We start from the raw sequence: 23,080 nt of genomic DNA, 5'->3' as shown, positions 1-23,080 counted from the left end.
TGATTTCTTCATAGAGAAGATTTAAAACAGTCTCCAGGGAATTTTCATGGAATAAATATGTGTGGAAATAAACCTAAAGCCTGTCTTAAATAACTTGATAGGCTATGTATATACTGGGTCTTCCTTGCCAGTCTTCATTAATGGCTAGCACTTACATGAATTAAATGGTAGGTTTATTTCTAAACAGCCTTAGTAGACACAAACTGACTCAACACAAAATGTAGAATCTACAGCAAGGTTTGAAATGTTGGGTTAACTTGGTAATCCAGAATTTGATTCTGCAGAAAAGAAACATGAGTTTATCTTCTATGTTATCCTAAATCAAAACAGCAGGATCATGTTGATGAAGCATATGCTAATTGTCTTTAATACAATTTATCAAATATGAGTTGAATGTTACAATGGCAAATATAAACAGTCACTTATAAAATCACTTTTTATCTCATGATAAGATTAGGACTTAATTCTTTGACTTAGATTTTTAACTGTATTACTAAGAAGTTTGTCATCCATTATTAAATTTACTTTTAAATATAGCTAGTTAGAAAAGATGGCTACTTCTCAGGAAAAAAAAAATAGAAATCTGATTCATGCGTAACGTGATGCTTCATGAGTCTCTGATTAAAGAAAATTTGATTACTACATAAACTATAGTAACTGCTAGCTTGGAAATTCTGGTGCATACAAATCAACTGGCCAATTTTGTAGAGTCAACAGACTTTTTGTATGGTGGCCATCATTGTTTCATAGATAACCAAAAATAGAGATTATTTGAAACATCAAATAAGGTCCAAATTTGTAGAAGGGTGGGGTGAGGAGCATCCTTAAAAGAAGGGCCAGTCCATGACCTCTTTAATGCAGCTGCATGGAGCAGAAGAAAAGGACTAATCACAATCTTCCTGTCCCCTGACCCCTTCCACTTTTGTTCTCTAAGCTTCATTACATTATTTTTGTAAATTATTTCCAGGTTAAGACAAGACAAAGACTTTATGAGAAAGAACACCAGGAATAGGTTTTGTGTAGTTTTTCCTTTCAAAAACTAGTCTGGTTATAGCCTAATAACTATCATGGGAATCTGGGAATTAATGGCTATGTTTAAGCCAAAAGTGTTGTGTATTTTAGAGGTTCAGAATCACTTAACAACTACCTGAATAAACTGAAAGCAAGGCCAACTGAGTTCAAGTAGTCAAACAGTTGTTATACTACAGATACTAATATTACCTTCTAAGTAGTTTTGACATTCATATTTGATATCATTCAACTTTTATCCATATTGATCACTGGGGTCTTAACGAGCTATTAAAAAAAATTATTTATTAAACTTTCCCTTCCTAGCAACAGCCTCTAAATTTGCTGGTCCACCCCAAACTGTTCCTAGAAGATCTCTCTCTCTCTGTAATGCCTCCTCAAAACAAAGCTCTTTGCAGCAAGAAACAGATTTTTTCAAAGCTCTGATTACTTCTGGTGGCCCTTTGATAAACTGCTGTAGCCACTCTTGTGCCTCTTTGAGACATTCGGTTTCGTTTGAAGACTGCAAGATGTCCTCCACCATTCCTATATGGAATGCTTTTTCTGGATCCAGCTTAAGGGCCCCACTTAATACTTTGAGAGCTTGTCTACTGCCGATGATCTCAACCAGCCTGGTGGCACCACCCCAGCTTGGTATTATGCCCATCTCCTTGTGGACAAATCTGATCTCACTCTCTGTAGTCATTAATCTGCAAAAGAGAAAAGAAAACTAATGGAAAGTATGTAAGCTTTAGTCACAAAGTACTACCTATTCATAATCTGACCTGAAATCTCCGTAGATCTTTATAGGTAGCTGTGTCATTAAAAATAATGTTCAAAAACCTGGCTAAGTATAGAATTCAATTTACTACACAGCATTTAACACTTCTGTCTGAAAACAAGGTCCCCAATCTTGTGTTATCTTTTACTTTGCATATACGAATCTAATCTTTACGTTTATCCTGAAAACCCAATCTAAACTGAGTGGTATCCTAATGAGAAAACCTGGATCAAAGTGAATATATGGGAGTAGGAAATGTTAGGTGCGTACTATAAAAGAAAATGTATAATAAGTTAGTAGTTCTCAGGGTAAAAATACTCTTTTCTAACTTGGGATTTGTTTTTTAACTCCACTCTTTCCACAAGTATTTACTAAGCTCTACCAATGCCAGGTGGTCTAGATGCAGGACTACAGGAATGACCAAAATAAAATCTCTCTGCTCAGTTTCCATTCCTGTTAGCAGAGAAAGACACTGAACAACAATATAATGTCAGTGGTGATAAATGCTACAAAGAAAACGGGGCAAGGGACTGGAGAATGAGGATACATGTGTTGGGTGTGTGCCATTTTATATGGAAAAGGCCGCTGAATTTTTGAGCAACTACCCAAGTGAGTGAGCAATGCAAAATTCTGGAAGGGAATTCCAGGAAGAGGGAATTACAAGTGCAAAGGCCTTGAAGCAGAACTGCTTAGTATCTGGGGAGCAGGCTTATGTAGCAGGAAGAGAGCCAACAGAAATGGGGAATGAGATCAGAGTGAGCTTATAGGCACTTGGATAGGTCAGATTTTATTTTTTAAGTGTGAGGCTCTAGGAGGAGGCTGTCCAAAGGAGTAATACCTGATTTATTTTGTAAGAGTTGCCTATTTAGCATTTAACAGCACACCAACTATTTAAGGAACTTTATGTTAACTAATCCTCAGAGCGACCCTGGAGGTACAGTAATATCCTCATTTTGCAGATGGAAACAGAGGCAACAGATTTAAATAAATAGCGCACCCAAGGCCATGCAGCTATAGCAGGGACAGAATTTTAAATCCAAGTAAGTTAACCTCTCAACCTCCCACTACATACAATAGGTAGCTAGAGGAGAGTAGAAGCGGGGATGCCAGGAAGAAAGTTGACAGCAGCTTCGGTTGGACTTGAGAGGGATGATTTCCCACAGCAGGGATTCATTTTCCCCAAATACTGGGACTTTTATGTACAGGGTGATTAATCAAGTGGAACAATAAAAGGGAATAAACAAAGAGACTAGTAGGCACGGCAATCATATTTACCAGTTAAATATGTGTATGCTATTATTAGGCTGCATAAAGCCACAGTGTTTGGGGAATGCAGCCTATCAGTATTTTGACTGCATGCCCCAATGCATTCACTATTAAAATATAATTTTGAAAAATAAAAAATAAAATATAATTTTGTCTAAAGGTCATGTCTGAATTTTAATTTTTTAAGAAAAATTACTACTTTCAAGCTACTCATTACAAAAATGAAGACTAGGTAAGTTCTGCATTTCCCAAGTGTTCAATGCCCAGCTGCAGGTGGTTGGTGCTTTTAGCACCAAGAACAACAGACTCTCAGTCTGACCCTTTAATCAAGAGAAATATTCCAATAGAGAATTCTCACAAAAGCCTATTTACTAACCCACTGGGAAAGAGGACGTTCTCCTTGCAGCTGTGAATTCCTATGAGGGAAAATCTGCCTCAAATATGGACCACTGCTTTTAGAAGCAAACAGCCATGAAAGTAGTAGTTTTCAATAAATAATTTTCAAATGGGAGGGAAGAAGGAACCAAGTGTCTTGAGAATCTGAACTAGCCCCAAATTGTGAGGGAAGAACAGCTTCCTTAAACAGAAATCAAGGTCAAAAGAAAGTAGAAATTACAGTAATGTCTAATAGAGTTGGAAATAATATTATTAATATTGAAAATCCTATAAAGCTTTTCACAGATAAAATTGTCACAGTTCCTAATTATACCCTGGAACTGACACTGATGGCTCAGAGCTATGTCTACAATACAAAGAAGGACTATGTCAGGAAAAAATTCACTTAAAATCATCTGAACATAAAAGCTGGTTAAAGTCCTAGATGTTGGGCTAATGCAGGTAAACTTATGACAACAAAAGTTATTATGTATAAAGCATATATATATTTGGAATTGCTTCTAAAGAATAACATTTATTATCATCTTTATACCATGTGTGGTTGTTTTCCTTTTGCCATGTATCACTTGTAAAGGACACTAACAAATCCAGAGGCTGTCCTTGTATAAGTACCTGTTGCCATCAAACTCTGACATCTATTCTTTATATGTCATGCCTAGGGTGTACTTGTGAACTGAAGTGCATATTACATTAGTAAATAAGACCAAAAATTTTATTAGTGACAAAAGAACACAAAGTAGTTTAACAATGAGAGAAATATGGGACATTTAGATGATAACCTTTCACAAGACTCATGATTAATCTAAAAGTTCAAGGTTAAATATAAAATTTTCAATGGTGATAATCAGAATTGATGAAGAAAATGTCATATCAACAGGATATATCCAAAATTAGAAGCTTCTCCCCAAGAGCCCTTGTAAGGTTATACACCGATTCCTGCTAGTTTAGATGCAGTCACCTGGTGCCACCTATCATGCAGTTTATTGCAAGTGATAATCTATTAATCTACGTAGAAAACTGGAAGACCCAAACCTTAAGATTCTGAAGCCCTATAGCAGACTCACTAAACCACATTAACTCTCTTATTTTGACAAGTAAAAGAATTGTAAGTATCCTCTGATTGTTAGTATCATTATCATTGGCAAGGCTGAAAATTTCCTGTGACACCCACTGAGAGGGGTGATGAGGAAATTAACCTAAATTGGATATACCTGGTGTTGTGGTATGGCTATATCAGGAAAAACTAACCATAACTTGGAAGAGTATCTTTTGACAGGTGTTGCAAAGTCAATGTTGATACCTGAAAGGACTGTTCATTTTGCTACTAATTTCTGATGAGTTTAGCTATAAGTTTCAGGACTTTGAACAAAGGTATTCAAGAAAAACAATTACCAAATTGTACTAAAATAGGGAACTTTTTAGTAAAAGTTATTTTTTAAAAGTGTTAAAAATGTTTATTATTAAAGAAAGGTACTTTTCACGAACTCCATGGCAAAGAAACGAGAAACACATAGATAATTGCACTGGGGAGGAGTATAGCGTAAGCCAGACTACCAGGCCTGACCACTAGACCGGCTGCATTTCACACCTTGTAAAACACAAAAGAGACCAAAGACTCAATGGTATAAAGGAGGATGAGGAAGGGTAGATTATTTAACATCCCTGGGCCTCTGTATGCTTGTCCAGCAAATAGATATAAAGATAGTATTTATGCCTTAGAATTTCTATGAGTACTACAATAAATGAGTTAATATATGAAAGTTACTTAGGACATATATATGCCACAATTCTGTTAATCCCAGAGGAACTTGCTTATATATATTAAAAAAAAAAAATCAGTGTGGGACTTCCCTGGCAGTTCAGTGGTTAAGACTTCACCTTTCAGTGCAGGGTATGTGGCTTTGATCCCTGATTAGGGAGCTAAGATTCTAACATGCCCCCTGGCCAAGAAATCAAAATATTAAAAAAAAGCAATACTGTAACCAATTCAATAAAGACTTTAAAAATGGTCCACATCAAAAAAAAAGTGTGAAATTTTCTTCCTCTGCCACATCTATAGAATACAGTATTATTTATAATTTTATTTGGTATATAAAAACTATGTATTTTACAGCCTCACCATACACATATTACATTCTCTGTGTTCTATCTTTCATTATTATCAAGTTGGTTGCCTTAATAGGTAAGTCACTACAAATAATAGCAGTGTTTCTGCTAGAATGGCATTATAAAGTTTTTTCCTGGACTAAAGTCATTCAATCCCTAAAGTATTGAAATGTAAAAGAGCTATACTTGCACTGGAAGCCCAGCAAATAATGATACACTACCTTTCCTCAATATCTGTTAATGGAGACTGCAAAATATATACAATTCTCAATTTCCAAATAAAGGTAGAAATACTACTGTGTTCCGTATAGATACGGCTGAAGTGGAAGACTCCAAGTTGATTTTTTTAAAAAAAACAGACATATACCTAAGACTAACTTAAGGAATATTGTGCAATATAATAAAAGCATAAATATTTAAAATTTTAAAGACAGCAGTCCTGTTATAAAATTAAATCACATGATGTCATAAATTTAAAGTCTGGAATCATTGATTTAAATAAACTTTTAGGGTCAGAAATTGCTGGTCGTTTACATGACATTAAGAACAAACCAAATACAACAAAGCAAACTGTAGTGACATGGGGAAATATGGTACATAAGCAGCAACATCTTTGATCACAAACAATACTTTTTAGAATCATGCCTTGAACACAGACACTTATTTGTTTGTGCGTGTACCTTCCTGGCATTTTCTTCCTCCTGTTGTCTACCTGCCATCACATCACAAGACAAATTATAGAAAATGGAAAGATCTCAAAGATCCTCCCCTTATCTCACCTTTCTGATTTCCTTCTCTTAGCTGATTGGTCTCATCAGGCTCCATGTACTTTATGTAAAGAGACTGCTTGATTAAGAAAGCATGTGGTTGAATGAAGTTTTTTTCTATTTGTGCATGTGTGTGTGCATTTGTGTGTGATGGTGGTGGTACAGTGAGAGAGAAACAAACAGGAGAATGTTGGGGGAATATAAAGTCTGATTTTAATATTCAGTTGTAATCCTAGCATGCTCAGAGAAGGGGATGTTCTTGATATCACAGGCTCTGAAGTATTTCCACATAACACAGTGATAACTACAGAAAAAGCAGCATGCACAGGAAATGTGACTGTTTCCTGAGGTGGACATCTCATATTCAGAGTACAGGCACTGCCACAGCAAAAATGGGATTTGCTTTTTAATGACTCTGGGATGTGTTGGTTCGGGTGTTTATGCATGTTTGTGTGCACATTTGTGCAAGTATGAATATTATGTTGTATTTCATGTTTGACTTATTAGGTTAGTATTTTAAGAAAAGGGCTATGTATAGTAGCTCCCTTGGGACAAGCCTGTTTACAGCTCCCTTTCTTTGTAATATACTTTGAACTAATAGGTAGCAGCTGGAAATGCTAATACCTTTGGCTGAGAGTTATTTATATTCATGAAATCAATGTTCAAGATTGAAAACAAATTAAATAGCAGGGTCTAAATTGCATAATTGAGAGTTTTATTCCCCTAGGGAGATGATGGAATAAAAATGTGTTTTTCATCCAGTGTATAAACAGCAAAATCTTAAAACACTCCAAAGAAAAACAAAAAGAAAATGCAGACAATTCACACAGATACACATCAATGAACATACAAAAATGTATGCCTCACCAAAACCTTAAAAAACACAAAATAAAATTTAATTTTTGATTGTCAAAGTTAAAAGAATAATACTTACTATAAAAAAGGATGCTCTCAAATAGACACTCATACTGCTGGTCGTAGCATTTGAGTTTTTTTTTTTTTTGAAGTCGCTCAGTCGTGCCTGACTCTTTACGACTCCATGGACAGTAGCCTGCACCAAGCTCCTCCGTCCATGGGATTTTCCAGGCAAGAGTACTGGAGTGGGTTGCCATTTCCTTCTCCAGGGAATCTTCCCAACCAAGGGATCAAACCCAGGTCTCCTGCATTGTAGGGAGACGCTTTACCATCTGAGCCACCAGGGAAGTCCAATGCGTAGTCGGCAAGATTCGAACCTGCGCAGGGAGACCCCAGTGGATTTCTAGTCCATTGCCTTAACCACTCAGTCACGACTACATATTCGGTCACAAACTAGCAGAATCTTTCCTGGAGGGTAACTTGGCACTATATATCAAAACTCTTAAACATGTTCACATTCTTTGACTAAGTACCTGAAGTACTTAGTAAGTGTTAGGATTTATAGAATAAATCAAAGGAAATACTCCAAAATGACAAAGCCTTACATATAAGGCAGTTATCACAGCATTAATCATGATAGAGGAAAATTAGAAACAGCTAAAAGGGGATATTTTAGTACCTCCAAACTGACGGAATATTTTTTAAAAATTTAAATTCATATTTTTCAAGTATAAAAGTGATATGGGAACACTGTCCTTAAATATAGACTATAGGTCATATGATCCTAATTTTTTAAAAAAGAAAATTCTATGTCTATTTTAAAAAGATATGAAGAAAGCACACTGCAGTGCTAATGCTAATTATCTTTGGCTGCAACTTTAATTTTTATGCTATAGCTAACTCTATATTCTTAAAAATTTTAATATATAGTAACACATTTTATTATTATAATATTTACAATATGTTCAAAATAAGTTATTTTCAAAATAATCTTCCCTCGTGGCTTATATGGTAAAGAATATGCCTGCAGTATGGGAGACTCAGGTTCAATTCCTGGGTCGGAAAGATCTCCTGGAGAAGGGAATGGCTACCCACTTCAGCATTCTTACCTGGAGAATTCCATGGACAGAGGAGCCTGGTGGGCTGCAGTCCATGGGATCACAAAGAGTTGGACACGACTGAATGACCAACACACAAAGTAATCTAGAATGTTGCTATTCAATGTGTGATCTGTGAACCAGAAATATCAGCATCAGCTCAGGCTTCACCCCTGAGATGAAATCAGAACTGCATTTCAACAAAACCCTCAGGTGATTCATATTCACCAGAATGCACACAATATCCTTTTACAATTAGAAAGCACAATAAACATTTTTAAAGTATCATTATCTGCATTACTTTCTATTGATGTTATCACCCAAACTTAGTGGCTTAAAAAACATTATCTCAGTTCTGAACATGAAGAGTTCTGACAACTAAGTGCAGTACATGATCCTGCAGTAGAGGAAAAATGTCCAGGAGTGCTATAAGGACGTCATTGCCAAACTGACACAATTAGAATACGGATAGTGTATTAGATAAAAGTAGGGCATCAATGTTAAATTTCTTGCATTTGACAACTGTGTGCTGTGGTTATATAAAGAACACTCTGGTTCTTCATTAGAGTATAGTAAGTTACTATACGGACTTTTTGCTGACAAAGGTCCATCTGGTCAAAGCTTTGGTTTTTCCAGTAGTCATGTATGGATGTGAGAGTTGGACCATAAAAAAGGCTGAGCACTGAAGAATTGATGCTTTTAAACTGTGGTGTTGGAGAAGACTCTTGAGAGTCCTTTGGACTGCAAGGAGACAACCAGTCAGTCCTAAAGGAAATAAGCCCTGACTATTCATTGGAAGGACTGATGCTGGAGCTGAAGCTCCAATCCTTTGGCCACCTGATGTGAAGAGCCGACTCATTGGAAAAGACCCTGATGCTGCGAAAGATTGAAGGCAGGAGGAGAAGGGGATGACAGAGGATGAGACGATTGAATGGCATCACTAACTCAATGGACATGAGTCTGAGTGAACTCTGGGAGTTGGTGATAGACAGGGAAGCCTGGCGTGCTGCAGTCCATGGGGTAGCAAAGACTCAGACACAACTGAACAACTAGTTCTTAAAAGAAAGAATATATATTTATGTGTGTGTTTGGGTGTATAAAGGAGTAAAAGGGTAAGATGTTTGTAACTTACTCTCAAATTTCTCATAAAAAATTACATATATATGTGTGTGTGTATACATAAAACATACTATACACATACACAAAAGAGGTGAAAAAAGGAACAGCAAAAAGTTAAAAATTGGTGAAGTTCCATTATAATATGGTACAGGGAGTCTTTGTCCATTCCATGACTGATTCCAGGATCCCTCACAGATATCAAAATCCTCAGATGCTTAATTTCCTTATATAAAATGGTATAGTATTTTTATATAAACTGTACACATCCTCCCATATAGTTTAAATATCTCTAGATTACTTATACCTAATTCAGTGTAAAAGGAACATCAGTAGTTGCAAGCACATGGCAAATTCAAGTTTTGCTTTTTGAAATTTTCTCGAATTTTTTTCCAGAATCTTTTCAATCCTTGGTTGAAATCTTGAATTTGGAACCCACAGATACAGAGGGCTGACCATAATTTCAAACCAAAAGCACAATTCCAATTTCTCTCTTATACCAAATTAAGTAGCAAAAACTGAGTAACAGACAATTAAACTGATGACATGTTTCTGACTACCAAAAGTTGACGCTGAAACCTCAAGCAGTCTGAGTTTGCAATTTCCTATTTTCTAGGATATTTCTGAGAGATTTTCCTTCCTTTCCCCTTCCCTCTCCCACCCCCTTCCTTTTGTTGAATGATAGGGCATAAGACAAGGGGAATCAAGGAATGAGTGTTCTAAGTACCTCCTAATGCACACTCTAGAATCTTGAGCTTGAAACCAACCTAAGAAACTATAATATAATAACACATTAAGTAATTTTTGGATCAATGAACCTTTATCAATTTGGTGTATCTAAACAAGTTTAAAAAGATGCAGTTCACAACGGTAACTTAGAGTAACAAAGTTACCAATTTTAATTGGTGATCAAATAGGAATATAAAAGCTAGCAAAAAAAAAAAAAAAAACACCCAAAACTGGCAACTATATTCTCTATGACCAGCCCTTGTGATGGAGGTAGAACAGTCCCACAAAGACGTCCAGGCCCTAATCCCAGGAAGCTGTGCATATGTTACTTTACATGATAAAAGGGACTGTGCAGATCTAATTAAGATTATATATGTGTGTGTGTGTGTGTGTGTGTATCTCTCTCTCTCAAAATAGAGGCATTATCCCAGATTATCTGAGTGGGCTCATTCTAACCAGTGAGCTCTTAAAAGCAGAAAACTTTCCCCAGTTGGAGTCAGAGAGATGAAGCAGAGGGAAAAGTGAGAAAGATTTAAAGTATGAAAGGAACTTAACCCACCACTGCTGAAGGGGGTCACATGGAAAACAAGAGAAGGAATACAGGCATCCTCTAAGAGCGAAGACTGGCCCCTGGCTGGCATGCTGACAGAAAAACAGAGACCTCAGCCTTACAACTGCATGGGACTGGACTCTACCAGCTGTAACCAGGATGAGTCTGGAAGTGCACGCTCCCCTGAGTCCCTAGAGCTCAGTCCGGTCAACCTACTGACTTGTGCCTTTCGTGACCAGGTTTAGAGAACCCAGTTCAGCCCAGCCAGACTTTCAACCTATGTATCTGTGAGATAAACAGGTACTGTTATAAGCCACTAAATTTGTGGTGATTTGTTATTGCTGCAATAGAAAAGTAATATTCAAATACATGTTTCTTAATTTGTGCTTCATTTAATCAAGACAAATTTAAAAGTTAGAATCAGATTATTTTATTACAGTTCTAGCTTTTCATTTCCTCATCAATTTTGTCACTAAAGAGAAACATAATGTTTGAGTGACTAGGTTTTGAACACTGTGGAATGACAATTTTTAAGTTACCAGCTTTAGAGAATGTTTTTTACAAGCCATTTTCTCTAAGCAAGTTTTACATGAAAATGATGACTCAACTGAAGGCAGTTCAGTATGAGAGTCTATATATGTTATGTAGACCTGAGTGTTTCTGACATATTAATTCATGACATGTATTACCAGCTAGTGCTTAAAGGGTTTCAGGGCAGGGAGTGGGGTAATGCTGGAATGCTGTATAAGCTCACTTATTAGGAATATTCATATTAAAAATATTTCTCAAAAAAAAGTATTTCTCATCTCCTGAAATAGTTTCCAGTTTGTTATAGAAAATAACCAACAGAGCAATGGTGAAGTTAGGTAGAAGATCAGCTAGAGTAATTTATACTGGTTTATCACTATTTTGTAACTAGTGGTTAGTAATGTACTTCAGTTATACAAGCCTCTCTATTAGCCTTTAAGAACTCTTATATTGAGTGTGTACATTTAAAAGAGCTGAATAGTCTAGGAGAGTTTTTCACACTTCTATTGTGAAGGACCAGTTTCTATGTTTTTAAAACGTCTTGTAAATTGTGAACCAAGAATTCTATAAAATGTAGTAAAACTGCATTACTAAAAATACTAAATGACAAACCAAGACACAACTTTCTTGAATGGCAGTGCCAAGCTAGCATCAGTCAGTTCAGTTCAGTTCAGTCACTCAGTCGTGTCTGACTCTGCGACCCCTTGAATTGCAGCACGCCAGGCCTCCCTGTCCATCACCAACTCCCGGAGTTCACTCAGACTCACATCCATTCAGTCGTTGACGGCATCCAGCCATCTCATCCTCTGTCGTCCCCTTCTCCTCCTGCCCCCAATCCCTCCCAGCATCAGGGTCTTTTCCAATGAGTCAACTCTTCGCATGAGGTGGCCAAAATACTGGAGTTTCAGCTTCAGCATCAGTCCTTCCAAAGAACACCCAGGGCTGATCTCCTTTAGAATGGACTGGTTGGATGTCCTTGCAGTCCAAGGGACTCTCAAGAGTCTTCTCCAACACCACAGTTCAAAACCATCAATTCTGCAGTGATCAGCTTTCTTCATAGTCCAACTCTCACATCCATACATGACCACTGGAAAAACCATAGCCTTGACTAGACGGACCTTTGTTGGCAAAGTAATGTCTCTGCTTTTGGATATGCTATCTAGGTTGGTCATAACTTTTCTTCCAAGGAGTAAGTGTCTTTTAATTTCATGGCTGCAGTCACCATCTGCAGTGATTTTGGAGCCCAAAAATAAAGTCTGACACTGTTTCCACTGTTTCCCCATCTATTTCCCATAAAGTGATGGGACCGGATGCCATGATCTTAGTTTTCTGAATATTAAGCATCAGGCCAACTTTTTCACTCTCCTCTTTCACTTTCAGGGCTTCCCTGGTGGCTCAGAGGGTAAAGCGTCTGCCTGCAATGCGGGAAACCTGGGTTCAATCTCTGGGTCGGGAAGATCCCCTGGAGAAGGAAATGGCAACCCACTCCAGTATTCTTGCCTGGAGAATCCCATGGATGGAGGAGCCTGGTAGGCTACAGTCTACGGGGTCACAAAGAGTCAGACACGACCGAGCAACTTAACTAACTAACTAACTAAGGACTAAGTAATCTTTAATTATTTTTTCTGTGATTTTGCGTTTTGTCCTAAACCCTAACTCCACCCAAACACAGATCAGGAATGAGTATAAAAGATGAAGCAAAAGTCTAATAAGTGCTTAAAGATGAGCACACAACTCTGTGTTAGAGGGTACATTTTGTCCAGAGTACATCTATAAAGTTTTAATTTTCACTTTTATGTAGAGGATTTTTAAGTGTAATAATGTATACTTACATATAGCTTAGGATTCTTTAGATATATTACATTATATCTAAATATATACTTTATATTTATATATCATATATGCTTAAATGATATATTTCACAAGTACCTTTATTTCAGGGTAAAGTGAGAAAAGCATTTAGTCCTTTCAGACACATTTTCTATTTAGTCTCATATTGTCCATAAAGCCAATATAACTGATTCCTCCTCACAGAATGAAAATGTAGCCTCCTGATAGAATCTGCAATTAGGGCCATATAGTCAAAGCTATGGTTTTTCCAGTAGTAATATATGAATGTGAGAGTTGGACCATAAAGAAAGCTGAGCATTGAAGAATTAATGCTTTTGACCTGTGGTGTTGGAGAAGACACTTGTGAGTCCCCTGGACTGTAAGGAGATCAAACCAGTCAATCCTAAAGGAAATCAGACCTGAATATTCATGAAAAGGACAGATGCTGAAGCTGAAACTCCATTACCTTGGCCACCTGATATGAAGAACTGACTCTTTGGAAAAGACCCTGATGCTGGGAAAGAATGAAGGCAGGAGGAGAAGGGGACAACAGAGGATGAGATGGCTGGATGGCATCACCGACTCAATGGACATGAGTTTGAGTGAACTCCGGGAGTTGGTGATGGACAGGGAGGCCTGGCGTGCTACATGCAGGCCATGGGGCTGAGCGACTGAACTGAACTGAATACAATCTGCATTGATGACAGCAGAGGGCACTGTCATGTGAAATGGCCAGTTTTTGTTGTATATAAGAATGCTCCTCAATTAGCAAGTACTAGTTTTGAAAGGGGCTTCCCCAGGCGGCTGTGGCTCAAAGGTAAAGGATCTGCATGTACTGTAGGAGCCGCAGGTTCAATCCCTGGGTCAGGAAGATCCCCTGGAGTAGAGCATAGCAATACACTTCAGTATTCTTGCCTGGAGAATCCCATGGAGAGGAGCCTGGCAGGCTACAGTCCACAGGGTCACAGAGAGTCAGACACAACTGAAGCAACTTTAACACAGTTTTCAAGGAGACTAGGATCTTTGTAATTTGTTTTATATACCCAAACTATTTTAAAATCTCAATTTATTTGAATACAAAGTGACATGTTTCAACTTATAAACTGAAACCTGAGTCACAAATTTTTAAAAGTTACCTCTTTTGCATGAATTAGCTAACTGACTCTTTCCTCATAGTATTTCTATTAGTATGCTATTTATATTTAGTTCAAAAGGAAAATAAATAGAATATACTGGTTATAAAATGGTATAAGTTATAAAACTATAAAGGAAAATGAGAAAGTAATTATAAAATTCAGGGTAATACTTTCTTACAGATGGAACTGAAGGGGTTATGACTTAGGGAGTTCAGGAATGCTGATAATGTTTCAATTCTTGCCCTATAAGATGGTTACATAGCTTCCTATTTTGTAGCAAGTCATTAAACTGACATATATGTTTGTAAACACAAATGTTTATAAAACATTTATGGTTTATACACACGAAACCAAAATATAGAAAGCCTTACAAAAACTGTATCATTCCTATAAAGTACAGCTGCATGTGTTGGTCACTCAGTCGTGTCCGACTCTTTGCGACCCCACTAACTGTAGCCCACCAGGCTTCTCCATCCATGGAATTCTCCAGGCAAGAACACTGGAGTGGACTGCCATTCCCTTCTCCAAAAGTACAGCTATCCAATACTAAAAAGAATTCTAGGATTAAAGGGTTAATTGATACCAAATAATTTTCTCTAAATGAATTCTCTAATCAGCTCAAAATCCCCATAAAGTTTCTACAAATCACAGTAGAGACAGGGTCTCAGAAAACCTCTTGTCATTAGTAAGAGGAAGACCCAAGCAGACCCTTTCCCCATTCTCTTTACTTCTTTGGGGTTTTTTTTTTTTTTTTTTGGTTCTTTTCTTGTATAATTCTTGTGACTCTTAAAGTTTCATGTATTTCCTTCGCTTCATTCCCCGGGGACTTTGTTAATATGGATTTTTTTCAAAATCATTTTAACTTTTTGAAATGCACAGCAATGAAGTAATTATGGAGTTACATTAGACTGATTATCTACTTTAATGATATGACTGGCAGAAAAAAATATTTGCTCATCATCATCTATTTAAAAATATATTAAATACCTATAATTCAGGCAAAGAAATAAATTTCACATGTTAATTATATTGGGCAAGGAGTAACACAATTTTTACCCTACCTGAAATCACACGCTGTAGTAATTTCTGCTCCTCCACCCAACGCCCGACCTTGAACCAATGCAACACTTATTAAAGGAAGTCTGTATATTGAAGGAGGAAGGAAAAATGGATGTTAATATTTTAAATTCTGATATTAAGCTACAAATATTTTTAAAACTTGAGATATAGTAGAAACAAAATTATTCATCTATGTTTATAAAAACAAGCACACCTCAAAGTACAGTAGAATCATTAGCCTGTAAACCATGAGAAGCAAAATTGTATAATAATGAAATTATAATAATTCACACTAAATGCCACGCAAACATCAAAGTGAAGGTGTTAGTAGCTAAGTCGTGTCCGATTCTGTGCCACGCCATGGACTGTAGCTTGCCAGCTTCCTCTGTCCATGGAATTCTCCAGGCAAGAATGCTGGAGTGGGTAGCCATTCCTTTCTTCAGGGGACCTTCCTGACCCTGGGATCGAACCTGGGTCTCCTGCATTGCCATCTTTACCGTTCTGAGCCACCAGGGAAGCCCCAAACTGATCAACATACCTCCCCAAATCATTATTTACTTTAAACTTCAGGCATATTAACTTCCTTCCAAATAAACAGCTGCTTCTGTATAATGCAAGCACACCTCATTTTTTTGTGCTTCACTTTATTGGGCTTCCCTGGTGGCTCAGCTGGTAAAGAATCTGCCAGCAATGTGGGAAACCTGGGTTCAGTCTCTTGGTTGGGAAGATCTCCTGGAGAAGGAAAAGGCTACCCTCTCCAGTATTCTGGCCTGGAGGAATTCATGGACTGTATATAGTCCATGGGGTGGCAAAGAGTCAGACACGACTGAGCAACTTTCACTTTCACTTATTGTGCTGGATTAGGCTTTGGCTAACAGTTAGCCAAGTTGTGAATGCAAAGTAAAAGTTCTTGAAGGAAATTAAAAGTGCTCCTCCAGTGAACACATGAAAGATAAGAAGGCAAAACAACTTTATTGCTAATAGGAAGAAAGTCTTATTGGTCCAGATATTAGATCAAATTACCCACATTTCCTTAAGTCAAAGCCTAATCCAGAGCAGTCCTAACTCTCTTCAGTTCTATGAAGGCCGAGAGAGATGTGGAAGACATAGAAGAAAAGTGTGAAGTTAGCAGAGGTTGGTTTATGAGGACTCAGGAAAGAAGTCGTCTCCATAACCTAAATGTGCTAGGTGAAGCAGCAAGTGCTGATGCAGATCAGATGTCAGCTGCAGCAAGTTATCCTGAAGATCTAAGATAATTCATGAAGATGACGATGCAGACAAAACCACCTTATATTAGAAGAAGATGCCATCTAGGACATTCATGGCTAGAGAAACATCAATGCCTGGCTTCAAAGCTTCAAAGGGCAGGCTGACTCTCGTTTCAGTGGCAGCCTGTTACTAGTTGAAACTAAATGCTCATTTACCACTCTGAAAATCCTAGGGCTTAAGAATTATGCTCAATCTGCTCAGTTCAGTTCAGTTCAGTCACTCAGTCATGTTCAACTCTTTGCGACCCCATGAATTGCAGCACGCCAGGGCTCCCTGTCCATCACCAACTCCCAGAGTTCACTCAAACTCACGTCCATCGAGTCAGTGATACCATCCAGCCATCTCATCCTCTGTCGTCCCCTTCTCCTCCTTCCCACAATCCCTCCCAGCATCAGAGTCTTTTCCAATCAGTGAACTCTTCGCATGAGGTGGCCAAAGGACTGGAGTTTCAGCTTCAGCATCATTCCTTCCAAAGAACACCCAGGACTGATCTCCTTTAGGATGGACTGGTTGGATCTCCTTGCAGTCCAAGGGATTCTCAAGAGTCTTCTCCAACACCACAGTTCAAAACCATCAATTCTTCAGTGCTCAGCTTTCTTCACAATCCAACTCTCACATCCATACATGACCACTGGAAAAACCATAGCCTTGACTAGACAGACCTTTGTTGGCAAAGTAATGTGTCTGCTTTTGAATATGCTATCTAGGTTGGTCATAACTTTCCTTCCAAGGAGTAAGCATCTTTTAGTTTCATGGCTGCAGTCACCATCTGCAGTGATTTTAGAGCCCCCAAAAATAAAGTCTGACACTGTTTCCACTGTTTTCCCATTTATTTCCCATAAAGTGATGGGGCCAGATGCCATGATCTTCGTTTTCTGAATGTTGAGCTTTAAGCCAACTTTTTCACTCTCTTTCACTTTCATCAAGAGGCTTTTTAGTTCCTCTTCACTTTCTGCCATAAGGGTAGTGTCGTCTGCATATCTGAGGTTATTGATATTTCTCCTGGCAATCTTGATTCCAGCTTGTGCTTCTTCCAGCCCAGCATTTCTCAATCTACTTAGTGTTATGTAAATAGAACAAAGGCTGGGTGAGCACATCGGTTTACAACGTGGTTTACTGAATATTTTAAGTCCACTGCTGATTTACTGCTCAGAAAAAACAGATTTCTTGCAAACTAGTACTGCCCATTGACAATGAAATGCACCTGATCACCCAAGAGCTCCGATGAAGGTGTACAGTGAAATAAAAGCTGTTTTTCATGCCTGCTAATACAACATCCATTCTGCAGCCTGTGGATTAAGTAGTAATTTTAACTTTCAGGTCTCATTATTTAAGAAATACAATTCATTAGTCTTTAGCTTCCACAGAGAGTGATTCTTCTGATGGATCTGGGCAAAGTAAATTGAAAACCTTCTGAAGAGGATTCACCATTCAAGATGCTCTTGGGGCTTCCCCAATGGGTCAGCAGATGAAGAATCTGCCTGTGATGCAGGAGACCCAGGAGACTGGAGTTCGATCCCTGGGTTGGGGAGATCTCCTGGAGGAAGACATGGCAGCCGACGCCAGTACTCTTGCCTGCAAAATTCCATGGGCAGAGGAGCCAGGTGACACTATTAAAAACATCTGTGATTAATGGGAAGAACTCAAAACACCACCATTAACAGGAGTTTGGAAGAAGCTGATTCCAAACCTTTTGGATGACTTTGAGGAGTTCAAGACATTATTAGAGGAAGAAACTGCAGATGTGGTGGAAACAGCAAGAGAACAAGAAGTGAAGTTTGAAAGTGTGACTGATTTTGCTGCAATCTCATGATAAACTTTAATAGATGAGGAGTTGCTTCTCATGGATGAGCAAAGAGAGTGGTTTCTTGAGATGGAACCTATTCCTGGCGAAGATGTTGTGAAAACGATTGGAATGATAACAAAAGATTTTAAATATTAAAAAACGTATTTGATAAAGCTGCCACAGGGTTTGAGAGGATTGACTCCAATTTTGAAAGAAGTTCCTCTCTGGGGAAAAGTGCTGTCAAACAGCACTGGATGTTACAGAGAAATCATTCATGAAAGGAAGAGTCAACTGAAGCTGAAAACTTCACTGTTGGCTATTTCAAGAAATTTCCACAGCTATCCCAACCTTCAGCAACTACCACCTTGATCAGTTAGCAGCCATCAATACTGACCCTGCACCAACAAAGAGATTACGATTCACTGAAGGCTCAGATGATGATTGGCAATTTTTAGCAATAAAAATTAGTTTCTAAACTAATATGTACATTTTAAAGACATAATGCGATCACATACTTAACGGACTACAGTACAGTATAAATATAACTTTCATATGCACTGGGAAACCAAAAACTTCTGTGACTTGCTTTATTTTGATACCACTTTGTTGTGGTGCTGTGGTACCCAACCGGCAGTATCTCCGAGGTAAGCCTGTATACAGGCTTCCCCGGTGGCTTACATGGTAAAGAATGTGCCTGCAATGCAGCAGACCCAGGTTTGATCCCTGCGTCGGGACAATCCTCTGGAGAAGGAATGGCAACCCTCTCCAGTATTCTTGCCTGGAGAATTCCATGGACAGAGGAGCCTGGCGGGCTACAGTTCACAGGGTCCAAAGAGTTGGACATGACTGAGTGACTAACAAGCTTGTAGAGAGCTCCTGGAACTTCTAAGCACCTGACAACTGGGAATTCTTCAGTGTGCTACAGTCTTAGTCAACTTTTGTTGATATCAAATTATAGATGGGAAAATTAAGGCTGTATCAAAAAGGAAGAAATGTGGTATGGAAGGTTCCTACCAAAAATCTTTTCATTCCTCATTGAAATGATCCAGAGACTGATCCTACATAAAAGAATGGTTCTGAAGTAAAAATACTCTTCACCTTTCATGTTTGCAAGACCCATTTTGCAGAACTGTGTATTAAAAGGTGAATTTAAAATGTTTCAAAAATATATAATTATTTGTAAGTCTAACCAAAATGAAAAGATACAGGTCTTAAGAAATTACACATTTCTTAACACACACTGCTTCCAAATAAAAAGGATTACCTAAAGAAAAAAACTTTTAAGATTTACTTAAGAAAAGGTCAAATGTGGTAAGAAGTAGGTGAATAGGAACTAATACAATGAAGATCACTCTTTCTAGACTCTCATCTATAAACAGTAACAAAAATACATTCATGTCCAATAAATCAGTGTTCTAAACAAGTACGAATTTCCTTAGTTTCCCTGAATTTTACCTTTTTTTACATTCAGAATATGGAACTAGAAAGCTAATCACCCCAATCATGTCATAGTTTGTAACCCCAAATGCATAATGACAGGAGCCAAATTTTTTCCCTTTTCTTCCTCTTCTAGGGGCAAAGTGAATCCATCTTTCTCAGAAATACATAAAAGCTTTCTCTCTCTTTTCTCTCTCTCCTTTTTCTCTCTCCTTGTGGATGTAGATCACTTCACTATACCTTCTACTAATTTTGAATATTAGGTTATCTTTATGCATCTTTTCTGCTCTAGTATCAGTATTTAACTTTCACATGTCTATCTTAAATATATCCGGGTTATAACTAAATACAAACTCTTTAAGGAAAAGAGCTAAGTCTTAAACTCTTTTTACCTCTCAAGGTTCTTATTTTTAAAATATTTGTATGTACCTCACTAACACCTAATTATATGACTGTCCTTGATGGCAAAAATAAATAGTTCATCATTAGAATAAATATGAACCAGAATATATGAATATTGAATTCATATATTCTAAATATGAATAGACTATCATGACTGTTTTTTAACTAGTGCAAAGTACAGACTAATAAAGAGTTATTTGGGGTTTTTTAGAAATTGTGTTTTTTTTAATTATTGCCTTTTTTATTTTTTAAATTATGAAAATATAACTTACTTACAGGAGACTTGGAAAATACAGAACAAAGTTACATACAGTTCTACTATATATTACAATTATTTTTTTAATAGATAAAGATTTTTAGTTGGAGTTTCACTAGCAAACTCTCAAAAATTAATGGACTGAACATACAAAAAAGTAGAAGGATACAGTAGACCTGAAAGGCACCATGAACCAATTCAACATAATTAAGATTTATGCAATTTTCACACAACAGGAGGATACAAATTCTATTCAAGTTCTCATAGACTATAAACTAGGAGGCCCTGGAACATATCCAGGGACATAAAACAAGGTGCAAAAATTTCATGGTCTAAAGGTATCAAAATCAAAGTCTGTTCTCTTACCACTGTGGAATGATGCTAAAAATCAGTATCAAAAGATATTTGAAAATAACCCATGTATTTTCAAGTACCATGTGACATTTACCAAGAGAGATCTTTGACTTAGCCACTGAAAGCCTCAATAAAGTTAGAAGACTGAAAAAACACGGAGGGTGGTTACAGAGAAGCAAGCATAGAAATCATGTTTTAAAAACAAAGATACATTACCTCATAAATCGTGTTAAGGTGTTTTGCATGAACATGCATACGGCCATTCCATCCTTTAAATAAGAATAAACACAAAGACACAATGTAAATGTTTTACGTAAGAAATTAAAAAAAAAACCTTTTAGGATTTAGAAAGTAATAGAGCCAAAAATAATGAACTTTTTAAAATGAGGTTTTCATTTAAAAACTCTTTGAAGCTGTCTGAAATGCAAATGATATTTTATTTATTATGTTGATCTTCAAGGGTTTTTTGAATTCAGCTTTGTATGAGGTATTACCATGGACTTAGGTGTGTAATGGAGAAGGCAATGGCACCCCACTCCAGTACTCTTGCCTGGAAAATCCCATGGACAGTGGAGCCTGGTGGGCTGCAGTCCATGGGGTTGCTAAGAGTCGGACATGACCGAGCAACTTCACTTTGCCTTTTCACTTTCATGCCTTGGAGAAGGAAATGGCAACCCACTCCAGTATTCTTGCCTAGAGAATCCCAGGGATGGGGGAGCCAGGTGGGCTGCCGTCTATGGGGTCGCACAGAGTTGGACACGACTGAAGCGACTTAGCCGTAGCCGTAGGTGTGTAAGAGTCAGGTCTCAGAAAAGTGTAAAGTTCTATTCAGGGTAATTTGGAAGGACAAGGCATAAAATATACCCACCTATTATCCCAAATTCTGATCCCCTAAGAATATAAACATATAAAAAACAAATTTCTTAATGGTAGTATAAACTCATTGCCTCTTCTTTTTACCCTCATATACTTTCTTAAACCAAGTATAATGTGGTCTTCAGCCTTCTCTCAAAAGACTTTCCTCAAAGGTTTCTAACAATCTCCTATTTGTTAAATTAAATGGCTTTTCCTTATTCTCATCTCCTTCTGTATCTCCATAACATATAGCATCTTCCTTTGACCAGTTTTTTCATTTGGATAGTCTCAGTTTCTAGTGATACTTCAACTCCCAATCCTCTTCCTAATTCTTTGATTACTATATTCTAGTTTTCTTCTTTGTCTCCTTTTTATTCAGCTAAATACATGTTACTGAAAATCCACTCCATGACCCTCTTTCTCTCCCTTATCTACAATTTCTTCCTTGGAAGTCTCATCCATTCCATTGCGTCAACTACTGTTTCCTTTAGAGTACCAAAACCTGCTAAGAGATTTCACATTCTGCCAACGTTTCAAATTTGGCATGGCAAAACAACCGGTTATGAAAAAGCTGACTTTTAACTCGAGTATTGCCACATAATAAAAAAACAAACTTGAGCAAGTCATAACAATGAACTTCCGTTTTCTTACACAATAAGAATGAAAAATTTTAAAGACTTGTTCCATTTGATTTAAAGAATGGTTAGAAAGATGAAAATGTACCTAGATGCTTTGTAATAGATCACAGAGTTCTGAATTAACAGGAATGGTTTTAAAGTCCAACAGGTTCAGAATTCTTGGCATTATCTTTAACTCCTCCATTTCAGTTTTGCTGTGTTTGCTGAGTTACCAAGCATGTCTCCTCAATCCTTCTTTTGAAATATTTCCAATTTAAATCCCTTCGTCTTCTATTTTCACAAGTTTCAACTTGTGTTACTGATGCTTAGATTATTACAACAGCCTTGTTTCCTAACTGGCCTCTCTGTATTTAATTTCTTTTTCCTCTGTAATGTATCTTGCATCCTGCCTGAAAAACCTCCTTATAGGATGATAATTTCATATCACCAATAAAATCAGGTCAGAATTCCTTGGGAAGGATTGATCCCAAACTATTTTACCAGCTTTATTGACTACTGTACCCTTCAGTCAAGCATCCTAACTTCTTCTGCAACAAGCTATTTGCCATTCCTTTAACACTTTACATTTATTGTTGTTCTATGTCTTGGCTCACATCATTCCCACTGTTTGGGACAGCTGGTCCTTTTCTCTACCTATTTCAAGGAATGCCTGAATCAAACATTTTTTTCAATAAGACTTTCTAAATCCCAGAGTAACAACTTTTTCCCTTTGTGTTTCTGTAGTATTTTCCTTTTTCTAACTTAACTAGAGAATTTATAGATTGTATACATTGTATTTAGATTTATTATTAGTCACATCATCTATACAAGATAAAGATAGGGAACATGATCAGTAGAATGTGGCCCTGGTTCCCAGTCT

At 37.3% G+C, this 23,080-nt stretch overlaps 1 protein-coding gene and 1 non-coding gene across 5 annotated transcripts in view; both read right to left on the bottom strand.

Moving 5' to 3' along the window:
• Window positions 1-266: 266 nt before the first annotated feature.
• Window positions 267-23,080, bottom strand: part of ECHDC1 (ethylmalonyl-CoA decarboxylase 1) — a 56,374-nt gene continuing 33,560 nt past the window's right edge. For 3 of the 4 annotated variants that reach the window (XM_068985115.1, XM_068985114.1, XM_068985117.1), the window contains exons 4-6: window positions 20,945-20,997; window positions 15,227-15,307; window positions 267-1,718 (exon numbers count right to left, since the gene is read on the bottom strand). In XM_068985115.1, the coding sequence (XP_068841216.1) occupies window positions 1,310-1,718; window positions 15,227-15,307; window positions 20,945-20,997 (543 nt within the window). In that variant the 3' untranslated portion in view covers window positions 267-1,309. The remainder of the gene's footprint in view (window positions 1,719-15,226; window positions 15,308-20,944; window positions 20,998-23,080) is intronic. The other variant, XM_068985118.1, reaches the window with a different exon arrangement.
• Window positions 7,536-7,617, bottom strand: TRNAS-AGA (transfer RNA serine (anticodon AGA)). The gene has a single exon. It is a non-coding gene; the product is annotated as a tRNA-Ser (tRNA).

Source organism: Capricornis sumatraensis, chromosome 13 (genome assembly GCF_032405125.1).
Source record: "Capricornis sumatraensis isolate serow.1 chromosome 13, serow.2, whole genome shotgun sequence".
NCBI lineage: Eukaryota > Metazoa > Chordata > Mammalia > Artiodactyla > Bovidae > Capricornis > Capricornis sumatraensis.
This window is presented reverse-complemented; position numbering and strand designations above follow the sequence as displayed.